Raw genomic sequence first — 25,821 nt, 5'->3', positions numbered from 1 at the left:
GCCTAGGAATTTTATTTTCTATTTTTAGCCTTTTTTATACTTATATTATACTCCTTTTAGAGGTAGTAAAGTCTTTACTTTATATTAGTTTATATTAATCCTCTTAATTATAAATTAAGATCTCTTATTACTTATTATAATTATTTTATTAGTATTATTAATATTATTAAGAAATATAACTTAGCTAGTTTTCTAATTAATATATAGGTTTTATTATTTAAGGTAGTTTATCTTAAGTAAGATATTTATTTCCTTTCTTAAAAAAATAATATTAAAACTTATTTCTTAATTTCTTTATTTAATAAAGACCCTAAGGTAATTAATCTCTTAATTTATTATAATATTATTATAATTAATATATAGCCTTTTTATATTAATAAGTTAATATAATAGCTATTTTCTTTTTTATAGTATTCCTAGCTTTATAACCATTCTTAGATTAATAAAGTATTTTTTTACTTTATTATTAATTTATATATTTAGCTATCTTCTTTTAATTTAAGCTTATAGTACTAAGTAATTAGGTTTATTATTGTATATAGCTCCTAAAGCTCTTATTAATTTAAGTCTTTTTTATTTTTATTTATTACTTTTTTATAACTTTATTATTATAGAAGGTATATTACTTTTTATAAGTTTATATAATAAATTAATTTATATTTTTTATTATTATAGTTAACTCCTTTATAGTAGTTTTTAATATATTCCTCCTTATTTATAAAGTTATTTATAAAGTTATTTATAAATTTATTATTATATAGCTATTATTAAAAATATTCTTTTAGTTTTATATTTTATTTAAATTATTTCTTTATATTCTTTCTTAGCTTTTTTAATTAGCTATTAAGACTATTAAATTCCTTTATAAAGTTTTTTTATTTTATAAATTTATTAGTAATAGGATATATTAAATTATAACTTTACTACTTTAAGGTTCTTATATTAATAATATACTAGATATCCTTTTATTTCTGTTTTCTAATAAGGGTTATTATTAGGCATGCTAGGAATTATAATAAGAAAGTAATTATTATCTTCCTTATTTTATTTATATCTTATACTTTATAAGTATTATTAATAATATATATAAACCTTATTTCCTTTTTTATATTCTTTTTTAACTATTTCCTTTTTTTCTTATATAGTTATTTAAATTAGGATTATATTAATTATTTTAAATACTTTAAGTTATTTTCCTATATTAGACAGATCCCCTTTTCTTTCTTTATTAAATTAAGTATTTTAGTTTATTTTAATTTTTTTTTCTTTTTTTTTCTTTTATTTTTATAAAAAAATATTAAGTATAGTCTTTTTCCTTTTTTTATTTTTAGATTACTAGGTTTTTTTACTATCCCCTTTAATATTTATTTACCTTTATTTTATATAATATTAGAATTTAAGGTATATTTCCTACTTTTATATTTTCTTTTACTAAAAACTCTTTTTATAATTCTTAAATTAAACTATTTAGGTATAAGTATTAATTATATTTTAATATACTGCCTTTATATAGAGTTATTATATTATATAAGCTTTATATTATTTTTAGTATTTAAGTTTATATAGTAATTTAAGGATTTTATTTACTAATTACTTTTAATATTTAATTACCTTAATTAAGATCTTTAGGCTTTTATATTTAAGGATATTTATTAATAATATATCTAAACTAGTTATAATTATAATATTTAACTTTAAGTATATTTTAAGGTTTTTACTAATTATTATTACCTTATTAAGTTACTTTTAATACTATTAGTTTTATTTTTATTTTATAAAATATATTATTATTCTTTTTATATTTTTAATTAATATTTTATTATTTATTACTATTTTATTATAAATTATAAGACCTTTTATATTTCTTTACTTACCTTTTATATTATTATTTATATTACTAGTTATTAATTTTACTTATATTAATAGTAAGGTTATTTACGTTAATAGGTTTATGTTTAATATTAATTATAATATCCTTAATTTCTAACTTTAGTCCTAGGTATACTTAGGCTATATATACCCCTTTATTTTAATTAAGTTTAAATACTTAATAGTAATATTTAATAAGATATATAGCTATAAATCTTCTTTACTTAAGTTATTAAAGTTTTATTTTTACTATTGTTTTCTTATTTACTATTTTATATATATATTTTAATTCTATTCTAAATTATATATAGCTAAAGTAGGTATAATTAGTATTTGCTTTATATTTCTTATATAAGTTATTAATATAGTTATATATAATAGGTTTAAACTATTTAAGTGCCTTACTATTAAGAAGTCTTATTATATATTAAACCTTAAGTTTATTAGTAATAAATTAAAGGTAATTACTATTTAAGAGGATAGTTATTAAGTAATTCTTAAAGTTACTAGTAATTTTAAGAATTACTAGTATTTTTAATAAGATATTAATAACTAAGTTTTAGCAGTTACTTATAAAACCCTTTAGTATATAATAACTACTTATAACTAAAAGAAAAATATAAGGTATATATAAGATAACTGCTAAGATTGTAATATTATACTAGTAATACTTATATAATAATTATAAAATCTCTATATATCTTATATATATTAAGAGGGTTTAGATATTATTTAATTTATTAAACTTCTCTTACTTATATAGCGGATTTATAGCATTATTAATATAATATACCTTAATATAAATTATTTTAATTCTATTAGTATTTTTATATTTTCTAACTCCTTATATATATTATTTTTATATAAGTTATAATATCTAATATTAAACTTATTAAATAATAATTAATATCCTTATTTTTATTTTTATTTAAGGTATTTATTTTCCTTATAGAGATATTATATAGCTCATTATGCTGCATTTCCTCTATATCCTATACTTTATATATATTATTATTTATATACTTAAATTTAGTTTTTAACTTCTTATTCTTTCTGCTATAGCTCTTCCTTATCTTATAAGGTTATCCTAATTAGGATATTATCTATTTACTTAAATACTTAGGCTAATTTATCTATACTAGAGGTAATTACTTTTCCCTAATTTATAACTCCTAAGACTTATAGTTTTTTTATTTTCTTAATTTTTTAAATATCTTATTATTAAGTATTCTTTATTTCTTATATTTTAAGTTATTATAAAGTTTTTCCTTTTTTATATTATTATATTATATTAATTTAATAAGGTATTTTAAGTTATTAGTCCTTTTATAAGTATTTAGTTTCCTTTAAATTTAATTTTTAATTTCTTTATTTCTTACTAATATATTTTCTATATTAACTTTATTATATATAAGGAATAAATCTTATAGTTCCCTAATTAAACTATCTAAATAAGGGTTTTATCCTTATAATTTATTTATAAATTTTAGGCTAGTAATATTATAGCCTTCTCTATATATTCCTAATATTAAAGTATATATAGCTATTTATAAATCTTATAATTAAGTTAGCCTTAAGGTCTACTTACTTTAGTTTAGGTCTTTTAGTTTTTTAAGCTTTAGGTAATAATATATTATATATCTAAATTAGTTATAATTATAGTATTTATATTTAGATATATTATATAGTTTATTAAAGTTCTAATAGTTAGGATAAGTTACTTTAAGTATTATTTGCCTAGGTTATATTTTATATAAGGTATTATTTAACTAATTACCTTATTATTATCCTTAGTTTTAAGAGTTATTATATTTATTATTATATTATTAATTTAGGTAATATAGGTTAAAGTTGCTTCTTTATCTTAGATTTATTTTAGTAAACCTCTTTTTTTATATTTATATTATTATTTATTAATTTTAATTACTATAATACTATATTTTATAATATTTTTAAGTTAATCTGCTTTATATAATTTATCTTTAATCTTTTATTTTAATTCTTTATAATAGATTTCTATAAGGGCTTTATTATTTTATTAGGCTTTTATAACAAGTTAATAGAATTTTATAAAGTAAGTTATATATAAGTTAGTTTATTTAAGTATTATAATATCTATAACTAATTAGTATTTATTATTACTTACTTTAAAGTTATTTTTAAGTATAGTTTTAAAATTTCTTTAATTAGTAAAAATATTAATAGTTTTCTAGTTTTATATAATTTTATTATTATTTAAATAGTCTTTAAAAATAGGTTTAAACTAGTCCTTAATATTTCCTTAAATTAGTAATATAATATATAATACTTTCTTTATTATATTATTTAATTTAATTAGAAATAGGTAAAAGTAAGCCTTTATTTAGGTTAGGAATAGGATTATATTAACAGCCTATCTTTTAAAAAGTTCTAGCTTAGGTAGCTTTAATACTTCCTTAATATCTTATCCTTAAGGGAGGTAATTAATATTTTTAGCTAGGGCTATATCTTATTTATTAATACATACCTATAGGTTATAGATAGTATTATATATTTAATAGATCTTAGCTATTATTTTAGCTATATTAAGGGGTTTTTTAGTATAAGAAAGTGTTTGGCTAGTATTACTGGATATTGTAATAATATATTATTACTTAATTATTATTATAATATATTTTAAATAAGAGCTATTAATATATTATAATTAGGGTTTTAAATAAGGAGACTAGTTTATATTAACTTAATATTTATAAATTATATATAGTATTATATTAAGTAAGTTAGTTATTATATCTTTTAATAATTAAGTAATATAGGTTAAGCTTATTAATATAAAGAAGTTTTATTAATAGCTAATAAGCTAAGTTTTATATAAGTGCTACTAAATATTTATATATTAAATATATCCTTTAGTAATTAGTAAGGTTATTAAGGGATTAGTAGTAATTTAAGTAAATTAGTATTAATTATAGTAAATTAGTACTAATTATAGTAGATTAGCTTTAATTATAAAGTCTTAGTACTAATTGTCTTTAGTAAAGGTTATAATAATTAGTAGAAAATATAAGGTATTTATAATAAAACCGCTAGGGTTATAATACAGTAGCTATATAATCTGTTTACTTAATATTAAGTATAATAGTTAGGGTTTCTAAACAGGTAAACTAGTCTATACTAGGTTTTATGTTTACAGAGTTATAAGGTATTATACTAAGCGATAGCAAAGTATTATATCTCTTAATAGTTAATAGTGCAGGTTAGGCTTATTAAGGTAAAGAAGTCTTATTAATAGCTAGTAAGCTAAGTTCTATTTACTACTAAAGAGTATATATATATACTAGGTAGCTTATAGTTTAAGCATTAAGGCTTATAGTAAGTTATAAGCCAGATTATAAGTCTATTATAAGCCTGCAAGCTAGCTTATAATTAACTATTCTTAGTATAATATAAGTTATTATGTTATTAGTTGGTTTTTTATAGGGTGCACGTGACGTAAGCGCCTTTTCCTGTTGGGTTATAATATTAAGGCTATTTTGTTTTTTAGTATAGTATATAACGCCTTATATTGTCTTTATGTTAAAAAGAATACTATTATTATATTATTATATATATAGCTATAGTATTGCTTCTCTTTTAATTAAAAGCCTTAAAGCCTTATAAAAAGAAAAATAATAATAAAACTTAAAAATATATTATTTAAAGCTAAGGTTTTAAATTTTTAAAATATAAATAAGATATTAAGTTTATATTAAATAATTCTTTTATTTATTTATTAATGCTTTAATATGTACATACTTCTAAGAGGTGTTTAAAAAGTATATATAATTTAATATTTATATTTAACGTATACGATAAGCGAGCGAGACAGACAAGCAAGCGAGACACCCTACTTTTCACCTTAAAGGCAGATTTTTAAATAATTCTTAAAGTTTCAAATTAAACTTAAAATAGCTAAGATCCTAACAACATATATATAAGTCCTAAAATAAGCTATATAAAATTTCTTAGATTTTAAAAAAAATCCTATATAGCTATAAACTTTAAAATATATTTACACTGTAATTTACACTGTATTTTAAGGTTTTCTATATAAAATAAAATAATTAAAAGTCTTTAAAAAATACTTTATTATATAATAAGCTATACTATTATAAGAAATAATTTTCTTAGATTTTTAGCTATTTTATTTAAGTATTAAGAAGCTATAGGGTAAGCTACTTTTTGCTGTACAGTATACTGTCTCGCTCGCTTGTCTGTCTCGCTCGCTTATCGTATACGTTAATCCTTTTTTATATAATATAATTAATATATATTTTTTATTTAAATTACTTTTATAATAAGTTAGTAAAGTTAGAGATTTAAAGAGGCTAGGTATATAAAGGCTTTAAATTAAAGGTCTTAAAGCTTTATACCTATTATTATGCCTAGATTAGTCTGGGATAATAATAGCCTCCTGTATACTACCTCCTTCCTTGTTGTGGAATTGTTCATTAGTTTTCCCTTGGACGAGGTTCCAAAGGAAACTTTCAAGTGCATTTGCTATCCCAAGAAACACATCGCTTGCTTTAACGAGATTTAAGCGCATATTCTGGTGACGTGGAATGTAGATGCATTGGCCAAGTGATTTAATCCCGGTCGAAATGGTACTCCTTAGGTTTGCGTTCTGATACCAGCCATCAGTTTCCCGAGCATTAAGGGCTAGCCACTGTGTATGTAGTGCGATGTCAGTTAGGCTATTTTTGTTTTTATCCGCATACTGTTGTGGCCAACCGTTGGCCACTAGCTCAGACAACTGTCGCAGTATGAGGTTTGCGTCGTTGCAGTTCTCACTTAGACGACTCTCGACAAGAGTATTATAGAGCCCATCAAAGGCGCCTGATGACCTGGCGTCAAAAGCCCTAATAGCTGTACTGATGCGTTCTATTCTCTCAGAATAAAGAACACTATAGTCGGGTATGTACTTTCTGTTCCATATTAGCGCTCTCGCGTACTGTGCAGCTGTTGACATGACTACAAACCGCTTATCTATTGTAGGGTTAGATATGTGGTAACAGGGTAAGTCGCTTATTGTTTAAACTTACCAATTCTCCCGCTAAATTCCTCTTTACACAAGGTCCGAAACCCACTCATCCAGGTTTCCTCCTTCCAGTCTCCCCTATGCACTGCACACGTATGTGCAACTTCAAGCAAGAACAGCTGTCTCAAGCAGCTGTGTTCAGGATTATAGTTCATGGCAGAGCTAGGATGAAATCCATTAACTCGGTCCAATTTCACTATCCCCTGACTCTCAGCCCGAAGTGTTGCGAAGGGGTTGTGAAAAGTGTTACCGATTCCTGAGCTTTCGACTTCCCGCGCCTCGCCCTTTGGTAAACAGCCGCCGATATATCCTGCGCAAAAGACTGCAGAAGGCCTCTTGTGGACGAGAAAGTCGATAGTAGTCTGAAAAGCATCTCGTATCACTCGATTGTCCGTTTCGTCCGTTTCTTCTATTTCCTTCAGTTCTTCCTTGGGAATGTATGGAAGCAGGTCGACTACTGCGACGTCATCAATTATGTTAAGGGAATCACAAGAGGCTGCTGCAAATGACTCCTCCAAGGCCATAAAAGTGTCACAGTCATCGATTACCGCGTGAATACCATCCTTGAAAGGATGGTTACCTCGTGGTTGTTGCAGCACGATGGCAATCCCTCCAGTAGAGAATGGGCCCGCCAACTTCGCGGTTACTTGTATCTCGTCATCGTCCAGCCCAAGGTCATGCCCAAAAGCCTCGATGAGGTGAACATGGAAGCCACGACTCGACCCTTTTCCTGAGTGTGGTACTGGCCTGAACAACCTCCGAATTCGGTGGTCGATGGCGATTTCGAGGGCTATACTTTTTGGAAAGATAGAAGAAGCCATGATAAGGGTGGAGCTGGTGGGGGAGTTCAGATCAAATAAAATAGGTGAGCGTGAGGAATATTCAAGGCTGGTAGAAAAGATGCAGCGTCGATCAAGCTATTTGTAGGCCAAACGAGGCAGTGTGCATTGACCGAAAAAGTGAGTATCAAGCTCATGGAGGGTAAGCAGTTGGATGAGCGGGGTTCTGTCACCGTTCAATGAAAGCCAATCAAAGCTTTTTGAAACAGTAAGGCGTTTATGAAGTCTCTATGATAGCCTAAGTGAGTGACAGTGTACGGTTTAAAGTATCCCTACAGCACAATGTCATCCTTATGAACTCTAAGAATCGGGGTTCTGTTGTGACTGAAAGCTGAGAAGTGTAACTTATTAGTCTTGTCTGCCATGAAAAAGAAACGATAAGACCTCCAGATTGGAAATGAACCTTGACATCTTTGGTCATGTAACCCCTCTATACCACTTGGGCGCCCCTTGAAACTCAGCCTTGAATACACCATTGGCGCCTGGTTAAAGTGGAGAGGGTTGACGATTTCAAAGCCCTGGTCGGCGGATTGCATAGGTGGCTGCAGGTGCGGGGGTCAGGCAGTCACAAGACCGTTGCTATTCTTTTTCTGTTGGTTGAAGAGCATGCAGTTATTTCTGTTTCTAGCCATCACAATCCATATAGGCAACCAATAAGTGCAGTTGGATAAAGCATAATATAATTGATTTCCATAATGAAAAAAGAGAAAGGAGACAATAGGGAAAATAGAGAGAGCTAGTTAATCTATAAGGCTATTACAGCATAAAACGGCATTATCCCACTTTTTCTACTTGCCTAATGCAAAAGGATCTTAATCTTTTATAGAGCAAGACTTACTTTGCAAAATATTAAAAAGCTATTTTTACTTTAGTAATTAAATAAATAAATAAATAGATTTATTATACCTAATAGGCTACTGCCTATAAGACTTTAAAAACTAAATATATATATATATATATTTTAAAATTAATATCTTAATTTTATTAAGCCTTTATCCCTTTGAGTGCCACAGCCCTTAGGCGGAGTCACGACAGGGGTATCAGACCAATCAAAATAGATAAAACTAGCGGTACTTCTCCATACATACTAATTTGTATGATGGTAAAAGTCCTAGCAGTTTTGATTGTTACAAATCGCTACCTCACAGACTTTACAGCCATACAAGGTCTGCCTACCTGAGCCTCCTCGGTGCCGACTTTATGCATTACCTATTATCGGCTGCAAAAAGAAGCTATTTTCAACCTTCCTCTTTTTAAAGGGTCGGGGCTGCCCCTGCCTGAAGCCTTTGCAAGCAAGGCAATCCGAGAATATCCCCCTATTGACATGATTGATATCCCTTTGCAGATGATTTTGCCGTGATTGAGTATCGTTCAAGTCCTCCTCTTTCCCTGACCTAGATCTCTTCCTTGCGCCACTTTCTTGGCCAAATTTGATGAATAGGGCGTTAGAAATGCACCTCTTCCAGCTCTCGAGGGTCTTGTAAGGCGGCCACCGCGGCTGTGAGGTCTTGAGCTGCAAAATGAAGCTATTCGCAAGTGTTATATCGAGAAGGAAGGACCAAAGGAGCGCTTGCCACAGGCCACGGCGAAATCGGTGCTCGTAGCTTGTATAGGACCTTATCTAATCTCCTCGATCCACGTGATTCATTTCATCGTTATAAGAAGCAGATACAGTCGGTATAGGAATAACCTTTATTACGGCATTACCAAAGGTCTCCTGTATCGGCTTGGATTATGCCCCTTTATTAGCAGGCTTCCTTCTTCTCTTTGGCGTGCGTTAGTTATCGGCACCACTGTATACAGTTAAGAGAAATAACATGAGGCTGTTATCCTTCCAAGCGATTTGAGCGACCTAAGAAGGACGAATTAGTAAGGGAATTGCATATAAATAAGTCCCTCGGGCATACGAGGTCATCTATTATAGGGATCGACTTTACTTCATTATACTTAAAGCCTGAGGCACCTGCCTTATCCTTCCCTTTTGCAAATTTAAGCTCCTTAGTGATGCCACAGTTAGGGCGGGCTGTGCCTGTAGCTCCGTGACCGGCTTCTCGAAGGGCACGGAAGAGATTGGGCGAGGAGAAGAGGTTATCCATAAAGACGTGATATGTCTGCTTCGGCAGCATATTAACTAGGTGAATAACGACTCCTGCCGTATTGCTAAGGGCCACAGCCTCCTTAGGCTTTCCCTCTCTCTTCTTCCCCTATTGCAGCTCTACAGCCGGCTTCTTCTTCTTCTTCTTTGGCAGCTCGATGATAACAGCGGTATATGGTGATGCCTTTATATGCCACAGCCACCGAATAAAGAAGCCATTTTGGGCAATTACCCAGACTTTGAACCCTACGGGCGTAGGCTTATTCTTGACTAGGGTTGTATCCTTACTCCTGCCTGTAAAAGGGACTATATACTTATCTACAGTAACGTTATTCCCTAGTATATAGAGCTGGGCTGATACCTTCTGTATGAGGTCAGACTACGGTTCAGCAGCTTCGAATGCCTTCGGAAGGTCCTCTTCATTGCCTAGGTTAAGCAAAGTGTGGTTAAAAGTCTGTATATAGCGTGAGATTAACTGGAACCTCTATAGAGGCATGAACTTGATGATTGAATGCAAGGGGGCCTGAATACCTAGGGAAGGGGGGCTCTAATGGCTCTTGATTGTATTTTCCTTATGAATTCCTAGGTAAATTAGCAACCCGAGCTATACATATACTTGTGCAGCCGAGAGCCCGTCCTACCGGTTAATCCGTAACTGGTCAGAAATAGCCGAGTTATGGCTATTAATAACGCCATTTTGCGTCAGATAAGAGACCCAGCTATCGCTGTAGTAGACCCATGACTATATAAGGGATATAGGTGTAAAAAGCTGGAATAGCTCGAGTGGTGTTAGAGGCAGTATGTTGATGTGAAAATCACGATCTTCTATATTAAAAGGCATAAAGTTGCGGCCGGCTGCCTCTTTAGGCAGGTTAATTATTATTCTGGTAGAGCCTAGGCCTCTTTACTGTGCATGTATGTAAAAGCTGTAATTATCGAAGTCATATTCCTTCATATATATCTTATTAAGAATCGGTAGGGAACTTATCGTTTTAATAGATATTAATTAGTATGAGGTTTTAGTAGTATTTTACTAAAGTTGAATATCTTACGAACATCCGGTACCCTGCACGTACTAACCTTGTGACTAAGCTAAGTGGGGCGAGTGACCTCCCTAAGGGCTGTGGCACTTAAAGGGATATTTTCTACCTTATTCTCTTTTATCTCTTTATTATTTTTCTTTTAAATCTTTATATTAATTAGTATTAGTAAATTTACTTAAAACCTAATTCCTTTAAGTATTTAATTTCTTATTTTTAATAATTAAAGTAATATTTATTATTAGTTATATAAGGCATAGCTATTATTAATAAATATATTTTATTACTTAACAGGTAAGTAGTATTATTATTTTTACATTAAGTAACTTATAATAATTATAAATTTAAATATAGCTTAATCTGTTATTCTTTATATAGCTAGTCTTTTAATAACTATTAAAGCGATAGCCAGTGCTTATGCAATTAAGGCAAGCTTATACTTATCCTTTACCTAACTGCAGATTTCTTCTTTACTGTAAACGCTTATCCAGGATGGCAGGACGGTTATTAAGAGCATCTCTGTGTTATGACCCTAGTCGCACCGTTACGTGTACCCCACATTTTCCTCTAATTACTATAACCCTACTAGACTAGATTAGTGCCAAGTCTTTATAATTATAATTAATCTATTGCAATTAGCACTAATTTAACTAAGATTACTACTAATTTTATAATAACCTTATTAATTACTATTTATATTTATAAGTATATAAATTATATTTATTAATACTTTTATAAATCTTAGCTTATTAGCTATTAATAAGACTTCTTTATATTAATAAGCCTAATATATATTACTTAATTATTAAGAGATATAATACTTTATACTACTTAGTATTATACCTTATATTATTTATTAATATAAACCTAAAATAAATTAATTTATCCTTTAGAAACTATAATTATTATATATTAATAGCTCTTATTTAGACTATATTATATAATACTAAGTAATACTAATATAATAGTACTTATTACCTTAAGCTAGTCTTTTAACTTAAGATATACCTAGTACTTATTATAGTAAGAAACTCCTCTTAACTTAGAGGATGTTCTTATAGAAATTAATAATAAAGAAGAAGAAGAGATTACTCCTGCTTATTTAAGTACTTATAAAGGGGAAATTATAAAACTTAAATATAAGCTTAAGAGATTTAGCTAGTAATATAATAATCTTTTAGAGAATATAAAAAATAACTTTAATATAACTAAAAGTAAGATTAAAACCTTAAAAGCTAAGGTAGCCTAATTTATTAAACTTATTAAAGGACTTAAGGAAAAAGCTAAGAAAAGTAAGAAAATATATTAAGAATATATTAAATATATTATAGTACTTATAGCTATTAGAAAAGACCTTAGAGAAATCCTTAAATTATAATAGCCTAACTTATATAATAGAGATATTAATAAACTTTAAGGATTCTTTACTAGCCTATATAGCTATTATTTATATTACCTAACTTAATTTACTATAAATAAACTTAAGGTATAATATATAATAAGATTCCTTAAGGATAAAGTACTTTAATAGTTTAAACTTATTATATATAATTATATTAATAATCCTTATAAAAAATAAAAAGATATAATTAATTATATTTATAATAACTATAAAGACTTTAAAAAGGAGATATAATATATACTTAAGATATAAAATAAAAAGTAATCTATAAAACTAAAGATTAGATAACTTAAATAGAAGGGATTTATAGCCTCTTACCTTACTAAATATTACTACTAGGCATTTAGGCTTAACTAAAATAAGGAAGTATATATAGCTTAGGTATACTTAAGACTAAAGTCTAAAATTAAGGATACTATAATTAATATTAGACCTAAGCCTATTAACTTAAATAACCTTACTGCTATTATAATTAAAATTAATAATTAATAATATAAATAAAGATATAAGAAGTAAGCTAAATAAAGTAGTAAAATATATAACCTATAGTAAAATAATAATTATAAATAAAATAATGCTAATTAGGGGTATAAAAGATATAATAATACTTCTTATAAAACTAAAGCAAGACTTATAGTTCTTAAAGCTACTTAATAAGGAAATAGAAAGCCTTAAGATATATCTAAGGTTAAATACTATAATTATAACTAGTTTAGATATATAATATATATCTGCCTAGAATTAAAGAAATTAAAAAAACTAAATTAAGGTAAGTAAGCCTTAGGATTAACTTAAATATAAGACCCTTAAATAGCTATATATATTAAGATACTTAAAATAACTTAAAGTAAATATAATATAGTTTTATATTATAAATTAACCTTTATAGAACTGCTATTAAAAACCTATAAAGGATAAGAAATAAAGGAACTTATAAAAAAAGAAATAAAGTAATAGAGACTTTAAAGGAATAAAATTAATAATAACTATTATTACTAAAAGATAGAGGACTTAAAATAAAAGGAATACTTCTAATAGAAATAAAAAGAAAGATAATAAAATAAAAAGGATAATAAAAAATATAAAGAAGTAAAAGTCTTAAGAGTATTTAATAAAGGAAAAGTAATTATCCTTAAAATAAAAAAATAGCTAAGTACTTTATAATTAATTAATAATATCCTTATTAGGATAACTATATAATAAGATAAAATAACTCTTATAATAAATATAAAAAAGAATATATTATAAAATATAAAATGCTAAGATTTACTAAAAATAAGCTTTAAAAAATAAAGGAAGCCTTTATAAAGAACTAGAAAACTAAATAGCCCTTTAAAAGAAAGAAAAACAAGTATAAATTAAAAGGAAAGTAAGTAATAAAATATATAAATATTACTACTAATATATAAGAAGTATAAGATATTAAGGTAAAGTAATAAGATAAATAGCTAGATATCTCTATAAAGAAAACAGGAAACTTAAATAAGAATGGCAATAAACTTACACCCCCTTATTTAATAAAAACAAAAACAGGTATTATAATTTACTATATAAAAGGTATATTTAAAAAGTAAAAAAATATATAGATATTAATAAGCTAAAAGCTATAATTATATAAGCCTATTATATAAATAATACTATAAACCCCTATATAAAGAACTTAGGTTTAACCTAAAAGATAATATTAAGATATTTCTTACTAATAACTAATATAAGGAAATTTCTTAAGTATCTTATAGGTATTACTAGTATAAGGCCTATAAGGGAGAAAAATTAGATAATAATTATTTTCTTATAATTATCCTTAAAAACCTAAACTTAAACCTATATATATATAAAGAACTAGTAAGATATATTATATACTTTTAATATAATAACCTAAAAGTAATAAAACTATAATTTAATATAATGCTATTCTAGGAGATTGATTAAAACTAATAATAAGAATATAGCTTTTATATAAAAGATATCTCTATAAAATATTACTCCTTAACTAATAAAAATAGATAGTTTATATAAGAATTAGGAAAAAGAAAAGAAATAGCCTAACTAACCTAATAAATTAAAGAATAGGAAATATCCTTATGGATAAAATAACTACTATAGATAAAGGAGAAGTAACCCCTAGCCAGATTATAAAAGACCTAATATAAAAAGAATAACTTAAAGAAATTATAAAGCTTTATTAAGAGTAAGAAAAAGAGTATTAAGAGCAAATTATTAATAAATAGTATAACTACCTAATAAAAGAACTATTAGTTAATAATATAAGTTTAGATATTATTAAAGAAGATAAAACCTTAAAGTAATTATAGAATTTTTTTAATAATTATACTTAAGTAAAGGAAAGCCTATTAATATATAGAAAGTAATATAAAGAATATATAATAAATATAAATAAGAACTTATAAAAGAATATTAAGAGCTAAGCCTAGTAGATTATATTAAAAGATATATAACCTAGAAAAATATTATTAAAACTACTTTAATAATATTAAAACCTTATATAATAAATAAATAATAAAATTAGAAAGATATAAAATATATTTAAAGATACTAAAGAATAATATAAGGAATTAGAAGAATGCTTTTAATAATAACTATTTAATAATAAATTTACTAATAATTACATTAATAGTAAAGGATATACAGATAGTAACTGCAAATAAACCTATAAAGATGCCTTAAGAAAAGTTATATACTATCTATAATAAAGCTATAGATATATAAAGAGCTAGGACTAGGCAAACTAGGCCTATAAAGAGCTTTAGAAGTTATAAACTAAGATAACTTAAACTGCCTAATATTAAAAGTCTAGATTAAGGGAAAGGAGCTAAATATATAAATAGATTATAAAGCAAAAAGTAATTATATTAGACCTAAAGTAGTAATAGACTTAAAGCTATTATAAAAAAGGAAAAAAGAACTATACCCCTTAATAAATATAAAAGGGTAACTTTTTAATTATAATAATAGCTAAATAAATTAAGAAATTAATTACCTTAAGGTCTTTATTAATAAAAAGAATTAAGAAGTAGATTTTAATATTATACCTCTAGATAAGGTTAATATCCTTTTAGAAATACTATAGTTAAGATACTATAACCCTAATATTAACTAGCTAACTAGCTAAGTTACTATCTAAAGTAATATTAATAATAATAAAGAAACTAATTATAAGGATAATAAGAGTTCTTAAACTTTAATTAATAAGGATAGTAAAGTATAATATAAAAGAAATATTTTACTACCCTTAAAGGGGATATAATATAAGTATATAAAAGGTAAAAAGAACTAAAATAAATAAATATTAAGTCTCCTTAAATAATAACTATATAACTTAAATAAATAACTATAAGAATAGAAAAAGGTTAAAGTAAAATAATAATAAAAATAACTTAAAATATCCTTAAAAAATATTAAATTTATAAGAAATTATTTAAGGAAGAACTTAATATAAAGATACTATAATATAGCTATTAAGACTATAAAATTTAGCTTAAAATAAATAACTTATTATTCTAGAAGATTTATAACCTTAATAAAAAAGAGCTTAAGACTTTAAGAAAATACTTAAAAATAAAATTAGCTAAAAGAAATATTAAGATATTTATATTATTAATAAGATTTCTAATAATATTTATACCTAAGAAAAACAGAAAACTATAACTTATTATAAACTACTAAAGATTAAATGCCTTTATTATTAAGAATTAGATCTTACTTCTACTTATTATAAAACTTAAGGACTGCCTATAAGGAAAATAAATCTTTATTGCTTTTAACCTTAAAGGAGCCTATAATTTAATTTATATTAAGGAAGGAGATAAATAGAAGATAGTATTTAGAACTAAGTTTAAACTCTTTAAGTACTTAATAATATTATTTAGACTTATTAATATACTTATAATATTTTAATAAATAATTAATAATATACTTTAATAATACCTTAATATCTTTATAATATATTACTTAAATAATATCTTAATCTTCTTAGATAATAAAGGAGAATATAAGGAATATATTTATAAAGTCTTATAAGTACTATAAGATATTAATTTATTAATTAAACTAAAAAAGAGTTATTTTTATATAAAAGAAGTAGACTTCTTAAAATATACTATTTCCTTAAGATAAATTAAAATAAATTAAAAGAAAATTATAGTAATATATAATTAGAAATAACTTATTAATATTAAAAAAGTATAAAGCTTCTTAAGTTTTACTAACTATTACTAATAATTTATAAAAGACTTTAGTAAAATAGTAAATTTACTTACTAAATTAATAAAAAAAGGTAAGACCTTTATATTTAGCATAAAGGCAAAAGAAGTATTTATAAAACTATAAGATATAATTCTTAATAAGCTAGTCTTAATTATATTTAACCTTATTAAGAAAATAGAATTAAAAATAAATATATTAGATTTTGCACTTAGAGGATAAATTAGATAAAGAGATAAAGAAAGATAATTATACCTAATTGCCTTTTACTTATATAAATTATATAAAGTAGAGCTTAATTACCCTATCTATAATAAAGAATTCCTAGTAATTATTAACTATTTTAAGGAATTTAAATATTATTTTATAAGAAGTATATATTAAGTTAAAGTTTATACTAATTATTAAAATATTTTATATTTTACTATAACTTAAGAACTAAATAGATAATAGCTATATTATACTAAATACTTATATAAGTTTAATTTTATAATTATTTACTATAAGGGATTAAAAAATAAATAAGTAAATACTATTAGTAAAAAACTAAACTATAATACTAGTATAATAAAAACTAATAAATAAATCTTAAAAAGAATAAAAAGGGAAAATATAAGTTTACTTAATAAATTAAAGTATTAGGATAGATATAAAAGGCAATAGTAAAAACAATCCTAAAATATAAAGTATATAACTTTCTTTATAAATTCTATTTATATTTATTATATAGATATTAAAGAGTTATAAAGACCTTAAAATAATTATAATAATAAAGATACTAGATTTAAAGAAAAGAAATAGAAAAAACAATTAAATAATATAACCTTTATATAAAGATAAGGTTATAAAGATATAAACTATATAAATAACTATAACTACTAGAAGTAGTAAAATAACCTTAGAGTTTAATTATAATAGACTTTATAACTAAGTTACCCTTATTAAAAGAACCCTTAATTAGAATCTTCTATAATAGTATTATAGTTATTATAAACTGACTTATAAAGTTCTTATATTACTTGCCTTATAAAGAAATAATAAATATAGAATAAATATTATATATCTTCTATAATAGAATAATTAAAATATATAGACTACCTATAAAATCTTATTAAATAAAGGACTAACTTTTATATTAAAGTTTTAGTAAGTACTTATATTATATTTAAGACTAAATTACTAATTATTAATAGCCTTTAGATCTTAAATAGATAGATAAATTAAATAAATAAATTAGGTATTAAAGCAGTACTTATAGTATTATATTAATTATAAATAAGATAATTAAATTAAGAAACTACTATATGCCTAATTAGCTTATAATACTATATATAATAAAAGTATAAAGCTTATACTATCTAATGCCAACTTTAGATTTATGCTAAATATATATTATAATATATAAAAACCTAAATTAGTTAACCTAGTAGTTATTATTAAAAGCAAAGACCTTAAGATGCTTTATAATAAAATAAAATAAAGCTTAAATATATTAGAAAATAAATAAAATAATACTATAATCCTAAAAGGTTAAAGGGACTAACCTTCTTAAAGGGAGATATAGTTTACCTATTTATAAAAAACATTAAAACAGACTAACTAAGCTATAAACTAGACTATAAGTATATTAGGCTATTTAAAGTTATAAAGAAAAAATTAGAAAATAACTATAAACTAGATTTACCCTTAATAATATAATACTATCTAATATATTATATTATAATACTTAAATTAGTAATAGATATAATATATATTAAAACCGGTAATAAACTATAAATAATTATAAAACTAGAGGTTTATAAAGTAAAAGTAATTAAGAAAATATAACTAAAAAATAAAAAATAAGAATATTTAGTTAAATAGAAGGACTACCTAAAGAATAAAAATATATAGGAACTAACTAAATACCTTATTAATGCTTAATAACTCCTAAAGAATTTCTACTAAAACCTAAAAAATTAAGGAAGGCATTAAGACCTAATAAATCTTACTTAGACTGCTTGGTAATAGTAGACTAGTCTTAGAAAGTGCTATCTATTATAGCACCTTTTAGAGCAGCTTGCTTATCTTATTTTGCCTTTTCTAATTTATTTATAAAATTAAGACTATACTAGATTATATTAAGGCCCTTAACTTCTATTTAATAATACTAGTGCCTTAAGTAAGTAATCTTAGTAAATTAAGTATTTATTTTATTATAAATATAGGTAAACTCTGCCTAAAGATTAACTAGCTTATTCTTAGCAGCCTCTTCCTCCTGCTTAAGATAATGCTTCTTATTAATAATCTTTCGAGCTAATATTATATTAGTAAACTATAAAAAAAAAAAAAAAAAAAAAAAAAACAGATATTATATTAAACGACTTACTAGCTATAATAAATAAGCTATAACTATTATAAGAAATCCCTAACTTAATATAGAGATTATAGTAATTAGACTTTATAGGATTAAGGATATATAAATCCTCTATTTTTCGATAAATATAGTTTAAATAAGGCATAATAGGATTCCTAAATGCTATAATAAGGATATAGAGAGATTTTTAATTATTAGTAAAGGTTTTCTTAGCCTTTACTATATAGTTAGATATCTTAAGGGGATTATAGGATTAAGTTAGACTTACTAGAGGATAACTAATAGAAAATATATTAACTAGGCCTTAAGGATAAGGCCTAATAGAGGAGAGAGATTATACTATAACCCTAGTTATACTATTATATATACCTTATATTTTCCTTTAATTACTATAACCTTACTAGACTAGATTAATACTAAGTCTTTATAATTATAATTAATTTATTATAATTAGTATTAATTTAATTAGGATTACTACTAATCCTATAATAACCTTACTAATTATTATTTATATTTATAAGTATATAGATTATATTTATTAATACTTTTATAGATCTTAGCTTACTAGCTATTAATAAGACTTCTTTATATTAATAAGCCTAATATGCATTACTTAATTATTAAGAGATATAATACTTTACACTGCTTAGTATTATGCCCTATATTATCTGCCAATATAAACCTAGAACGGACTAGTTTATCCCTTAGAAACCATAACCGTCACACTCTAAATATATCACAAGCATATTACGTTAACCTTAATTAGAGGTTTTATCCTTAATAGATATATTATAATTAGTTAGTTAATAACTCCTTATTGCCTGCACTTCTACGAGAAGAAAGTAAGCATTATTGCTTATCTAAGCAGTACCACTCCTTAGAAACTAATTTCTAGGTAAATTTCATAACAGAATATAGGAATTAATTATCAGTCTGCTATATCTTTTACTCTAATTGCTAGTCCTCTATATTAATAATAATCTAGGATTGCTAAACATTATTAGCCTTCCTGCTAAGAAATATAAGTTTATCCTAGATACAATCACATAGCTATTACTTGCCCCTTATATCTATACCCTTAATCTCCAGGGCATGCAGTTTTTTCAGATACCGTGATAATACCTCATAACTTGTGGACCGTAAGTCACAATGCTTATACGCGCCCCACCCGCCCCCCCCCCCTTCCCTCCCCCCGTTTCAATTGCCAGGTATGGAATCGGGGCGGACCTATCTGCTCGCTTAAGCAACTCATTAGGGTCGGGAGGACGCAGTGAGTTAACAAGAGTATTTAGCTTCCGGCGACGTACTTTAGTAATACTATATTTCTCTCTAGGGTGACGTCCGACACGATTGTCGTCTGTCTTTAAAACCAAAACCCCAGGGCATGCAAATGATGGCTCGATACGAGATATCGTAGTAGAGCTCTAGAGTCTTGAGCGTCTGCAGTTGACTTGGTGTAATGTTCCGCTGACGGAGGATGCTTTGAGAAGACGCCTGGATAAACATGCTAAAAACGTAAGGTGGGAAGGGGAGAGAGATACTATACGCGAGCTTGTCAAGATAAAGCGAGGCGGTTTATTCGTGCAAGAGTAAGCTCATGCTATAATAGCTACGAGAAGACTTCAAAAAATAGCTCTCAAGTTCTGTGCGAATTGAAGGTATAGATTAGTGAAGATATCGCGACGTTGGGAAATATCAATATAGTTAAAGGCATCTAGTTACGTACTTCATCTCTGATTGAAATAGACATCCGATGTAGATACAAAACACTCGTGATCCCATCACCTCAAACTCCGGTCACTCTTATTATGATGCCATCCCTCCTATAGTACATCTTCCTCAGCGTATGTTACCAAGCATTTAGACAAGCTACCCTTGGTAACGAATCTCAGTGGTTCCGCTGCGGTGCCAAGTAGCGAGTATGATGCCGCACTGGGTCACGTTAGATAAAACATAGACATTAAGTTTAAGGAGAGATCAGTACCTGTCCGCATTTATGCTCGACATCCTTGGCGTCGTTCATGAGATATGGAATACAGCCTAAGCAGAACAGACAGCAAATAGCAGCAGCCCAGCCGCTAATAGCCATCAGCTACAGGCACTAAGCCGACATGTTTTTAGGGCATTTACTTACTGGGTGGTGTTGCCAATTGCAAAGCTGGTTGCGGTCAAGGCCCGCTGCCCACAGCCAGGGCAGTCCACGGGGGCGGGAGATCGACCGAGAGCCGCAATCGGAGCTACGGTCTTGTATTGTGAGTTTGCGTGGAGCGTCTGGGCCACCTGGGCGGCGTTCATGCCTGGTGTGATAACTCCTTGCTGCCTTGGATATGTCACATAGTGCCCTGGAAAGGTTTCTTGTAGCTGAGGTACGGTTCCTGCATATTGTACGGGAAACGATGGTTGCTGAGGTAAAACTCCTGATTGAGCTGGAATGGAGGTTTGATAAGCGTAGTCACCAACAGTAGGAGAGCGGGGGAAGGTGGTTGCCGGGTTGGTAGGCATAGACGTTACAGCTATTCCGATTTAATTAGTATAGCTATTCAAGGAAGTCGAGCCGCACGGGAGGATATTACGCACCAACCTCCTTCTCCATTTTGATAGTCTTTGTGAATAATTGAGTTGTTTGTTGATCTTATTGTAAAGATAAAAAGGAGCGAGGCCAGACACGAAGAGGATAGAAGGAGAATGCATTGACGGTGGATGTCTTCCGCCCTCGTTTTTGTACTACTCCGACGGACTCCGGCTGCATACTCTAGAGAAGTAAAGCCTCGATGTGGCAAGGCTGGTTTGGCTCTATATGATTGGCCCAACAAATAAGTGACTATGGTGATTAAGGACTAAGGCTGGGAAGCTACACTGTAAGAGGTGATCCTATTAGGCTGGCCGCAAAGGGGGCGTCCATCAGGGCATCCCGTCTCTGTCATTTTTTTTTGGCAAATTCTTTAGCCTCCGGTATTGCGGGGACTTCCTTCGGCATGATCAAGCTTAATACTTTCACAGGGTAGCGGAACATGTTTGGCTCTCCTAGCGTTATCACCTTTCCCATTTCAGGCCTAGTCGAGTAATTGTCCTACAGCAGTTGCCGTAGAAGCACATCTAAAAAAGCAACTTACCACGTAATGTCACATTCGCTTTCGATCAATTCAATAGAGCCCCTTGAACCACCTGTGCTCACGGCACGAACACCCTGCGTCCCCGCTTCATTTTCGCTTTTGGCCCACTATACAGTATCCCTGCACAGTCCAGAGCCGCCACGGCGTCGTTAAAACTCAAAGGGTCACACCCCCAGACCAAAAACCCCAAGTCCATCTCCGGGTTGAATGGGCTAAAAGATGCATTGCTATCCCTTTAAGCGATATAAGGCTCCACTGGGGTCATGACAAGGGTGTAGGGCCAATAAAAAATTACTGAAACTGGCGGTACTTTCCTACACATAAGAATTTATTCGGTGATAGAAGTCCCCGCAGATTTGATTATTACAAATCGCTACCTCACAGAATCGGCATATCGGGTCTGCTTCCTTTGTTGCTTGCTTTGCGCATTTCCCGTTTTCGGCTATAGATAGCTTCCTTTTCTCTTCCTCTACTTAAAAAGTCACGGCTGCCCCTGCTTGAAGCCTTTGCAAGCCTGGCAAGCCGATTTAAGGCCCCTGTAGACATAGTTGATATCTCTTTGTATGTGATTTTGCTAGTAAATGCCTTATTTGACGAACTTCTTGTACCCCGATTGTACTAGTTGTATTACTTAATAGATATAGGGCGAGTGACCTGCTGGAGACTTGTGCCGCTCAAAGGGATACGGAGTAAGTCAACTATCGATAGTCCACTGCACGGACAAGGAATATAAGGCAAGGGTATGCAAGGTGTAGCAACATGGCGGAGCATTAGTCCATCGCAGTCCAGAAGCGAAACCGCGTTCTATGTTCACTGGAAAAGATCCACCTTTACTGCAGGTTGTTAGTGGAGATTGCGTCTTCAGCCGCATGCAAAGATAACGACCGGTAAGCTTGCCTGACCGGCTGCAACAAAGCCATGAGTTAATAAATTGACACGACTGTCCAGCTGACCCCACCCACCAACGGATCATGGCGTCGATGGGTCAGACTTTGCATGGCCAGAAAGACCTTTGAATGCATTTAGCGCATTATTCGCTAATGGGCATACGGGAGAATTAGGCATTTGATAATTATTTCGCAAAACTTGTAATTAAAGTTAATTCAGTTTGGAAAGGAATCACCGCTTTGTACCTTATGTCAAGTGTCAGATAAGGCGAATAGTGGCTTGTCGGTAGTCTCCGCCGGCTAAGACCCGCCTGTTTGAGCCTATTTGGTTAGTCTTGTTATCTCTATCCTGGCGAAGAATGAAGATATGCTGTGTTGTCCAGATTACTTTACCCGTATTGCGGCATTCTTTTAACTAATAATACCGGTAAAGCTATTACTGCTTAATTTTCCAATCTACACCGATATAAACAGGCTGTGCACTTTGCTAACTGTGTTGCATGCCTTAGCTGTGTGAGGACCGACAGTCTCGAACAGAACAAACGGCCCCAATTAACTAAATAATGATGTCGGCTCGACATTATTAAGCCGCATTTCTCGCAAGCACAGAAACGTTTAGGCTTTGTGGATCACTGCTGGGGCACATTGTGTGGGGTACTAGGTAGCCTACTAGCAGTGTGTCTATACTTACTTATAAAAATATCTTACTAAAACTAATAGTTAACCTTATCCCTTTAAAACAATCTACTCCAACGCCTGTTATACCTTGACTATTTTATAAGTTACCTTATAAATTAAAATAAAATATTAAATTTAAATTTTATAAAAAATATAATATCTTTATATTTAGTATTTAAGTAACTATAATTACTAGCTTATTATAATTTGGTAATATTTTTATAATTAATATATTATATAATAAAGATATTTAACAACTTATAAATTATAATATTATTATTAACTTATTATATAAGGAAAAAAGTAAAATAAGCCTCTTTTATAAAAATAAATATTTATAGGTTTAGATATAAGGGTGTTAATAAAAATAATAGAAGGCTTATATTTCTTTCTTATATATACTTGAAAGGAAATTTAAAAAAGATTGTATTATATATAAATAAGTTTTATATTAATTTCTAATTTTAATAATTAGTTAATTATATAAGTATTACTTTAATAAATTATATAAAGTATAGAATTTTATTTATAATTATTAACACTTAATTATAATAGAAATAGTAAAATTAGTAATAATCTCTAGGAATTATTAAGTAATTTTAATAATTACTTTATAACTACTTTTAATATATAAAATATATTTATTAATATATATATATATAACTTAGCTTATTAGCTATTATTAATACGTTTTATATAAATAAGTCTTATATATGTTATTTAATTATTAAGAGATATAATAACTAATATTTAAATTTTATATAAGCTTAAATTAATTATAAATAATATTTAGATGTTTATGTTTAGACTTTTAATAATTATATTTTTTTAAAAAATATATATTAAGCTTTAATTATTATTTAAATAAATTAATAGCTTAATACTTATTAACTAATAATATAGTATAATTAATAAGTAATGAATTTATTATTTTTTAAATTATTTTAATATTAAAAAGGAACTTTTTATAAATCTAAGTTAAAAATATATTAAATTACAATTTATATCTTTAAATTACTTAATTTATATTACTTTAAAATATAATTGTTATAAGTATTATAACTAAGAAATTAATAATAAGGGGTTTGGGAGTAAATAGTATAAATATATATAATTTATAATATATTTAATTTACGATTTATCTAATAGGCTTTAAGTATAAAAATAATTCTATCCTTTTAATTAAAATCTAATATATTATATACTTAGAAAATAATTAATTAGCTAATTAAATATATATTTATAAGGTTAGTACTTTATATACTTATTTAACTTATATACTTATTATTTATATTATACTTATTATATAAAATAATACTTTAATTTAAAGCCCATTTATTATAATTAAAGTTAATAGAAACCAGCAAATATAATAATAATAATATAATAATATTTCCACCATAAGAATATATTATATCGAGGGCTTTTATTAGTATTAGAGGTTGCCTCGCTAGATGCTGTGGTGCTCAGAGTTGCCAATGAGGTATGAGTTATGACGGATTCATCCGAAAGGTCTAGTGACTGCATTACGCTATTTAGCAGTTTAAAATACGAACGACAAGTGAAAGCTCACAGTTGAGGCTGTAGTTGGAAGCTCTGTAAATGCCGATTGTGTGTAGCTTTTGTTCTCAAAGCAACTCCACCCACCCGCCATCTCTACATATGCGCAGCGAAGGGCAGGAGGGCAGCACCATGTGCCTAGCAAGCAATGACGAGTTAGGTAAGTGTTGCTTGTAGTGGGGCTTGTATTGGACTGACCACAATTAGAGTCACACTCAGGTATTTTCCGACCTTGGAGTGGATGGCCGTCCAGACCAGCCGTGGCGAGTCCTGGCTTGAGAAGGCCAAAGCATAGAAGGGGCAAGAGGCCTGCCATGGTGAATAAAAAGTAAGGTCCGGTACTACTAGGTATTGATGTGCAAATTACTGACTGTTGATAATGAGAGATAGAATTGGCTGAATGTCTTGGAGGCGGAAGGGAATCGTGCTTCTTAAGCCTATCGATCGTGACGCCTCTGGCTATCACATGATAATTACACAGACCGCCAGGGCAAACTTTACGACCAAGAGCCGCCACTACGAAAGCCATAGCCTACTTTGGCTTTCAGCTCTCATTTCGAGCTCCAATTTAGGGGATCGTTCTTTCAGCTAGGGCATTACCCAGGCCTCTCAGCAAGGTGGCTGAACCTTAACTATCCTACATAGAAGGACGGTTCCGCTTGGGGTTTAGTCGGCTGCTAAGATGAAGCACGTGGTGCGCCT

General features: G+C 27.9%; 3 protein-coding genes across 3 annotated transcripts; all 3 read right to left on the bottom strand.

Annotated features, from left to right (window-relative positions):
• Positions 1 to 6,062: 6,062 nt before the first annotated feature.
• Positions 6,063 to 8,231, bottom strand: BKA55DRAFT_586605 (uncharacterized protein). Its single transcript, XM_046194584.1, has 2 exons — positions 6,930 to 8,231; positions 6,063 to 6,828 (listed from the first exon to the last, which is right to left on the bottom strand). Exons 1-2 carry the CDS (start codon positions 7,744 to 7,746, stop codon positions 6,278 to 6,280), a joined length of 1,368 nt encoding a protein of 455 aa, XP_046041206.1. The 5' UTR covers positions 7,747 to 8,231; the 3' UTR covers positions 6,063 to 6,277.
• A 12,222-nt stretch (positions 8,232 to 20,453) lies between these two features.
• Positions 20,454 to 21,822, bottom strand: BKA55DRAFT_628761 (LITAF-like zinc ribbon domain-containing protein). The gene is made up of 4 exons (XM_046196907.1): positions 21,459 to 21,822; positions 21,016 to 21,394; positions 20,866 to 20,959; positions 20,454 to 20,813 (listed from the first exon to the last, which is right to left on the bottom strand). Exons 1-4 carry the CDS (start codon positions 21,472 to 21,474, stop codon positions 20,751 to 20,753), a joined length of 552 nt encoding a protein of 183 aa, XP_046041205.1. The 5' UTR covers positions 21,475 to 21,822; the 3' UTR covers positions 20,454 to 20,750.
• Positions 21,823 to 24,790: 2,968 nt separating this feature from the next.
• On the bottom strand, positions 24,791 to 25,510 carry BKA55DRAFT_586590 (uncharacterized protein). The gene is made up of 2 exons (XM_046194583.1): positions 25,133 to 25,510; positions 24,791 to 25,080 (listed from the first exon to the last, which is right to left on the bottom strand). The coding sequence occupies exons 1-2, from the start codon at positions 25,433 to 25,435 to the stop codon at positions 24,910 to 24,912; spliced, it is 474 nt and encodes a 157-aa protein (XP_046041204.1). The 5' UTR covers positions 25,436 to 25,510; the 3' UTR covers positions 24,791 to 24,909.
• Between the last annotated feature and the right edge of the window lie 311 nt (positions 25,511 to 25,821).

The sequence above is a fragment of the Fusarium redolens genome (genome assembly GCF_020744475.1).
Source record: "Fusarium redolens strain MPI-CAGE-AT-0023 chromosome Unknown BKA55scaffold_35, whole genome shotgun sequence".
NCBI lineage: Eukaryota > Fungi > Ascomycota > Sordariomycetes > Hypocreales > Nectriaceae > Fusarium > Fusarium redolens.
Note: the sequence above shows the minus strand (reverse complement) of the source record. Positions and strands in the feature narration are given on the sequence as shown.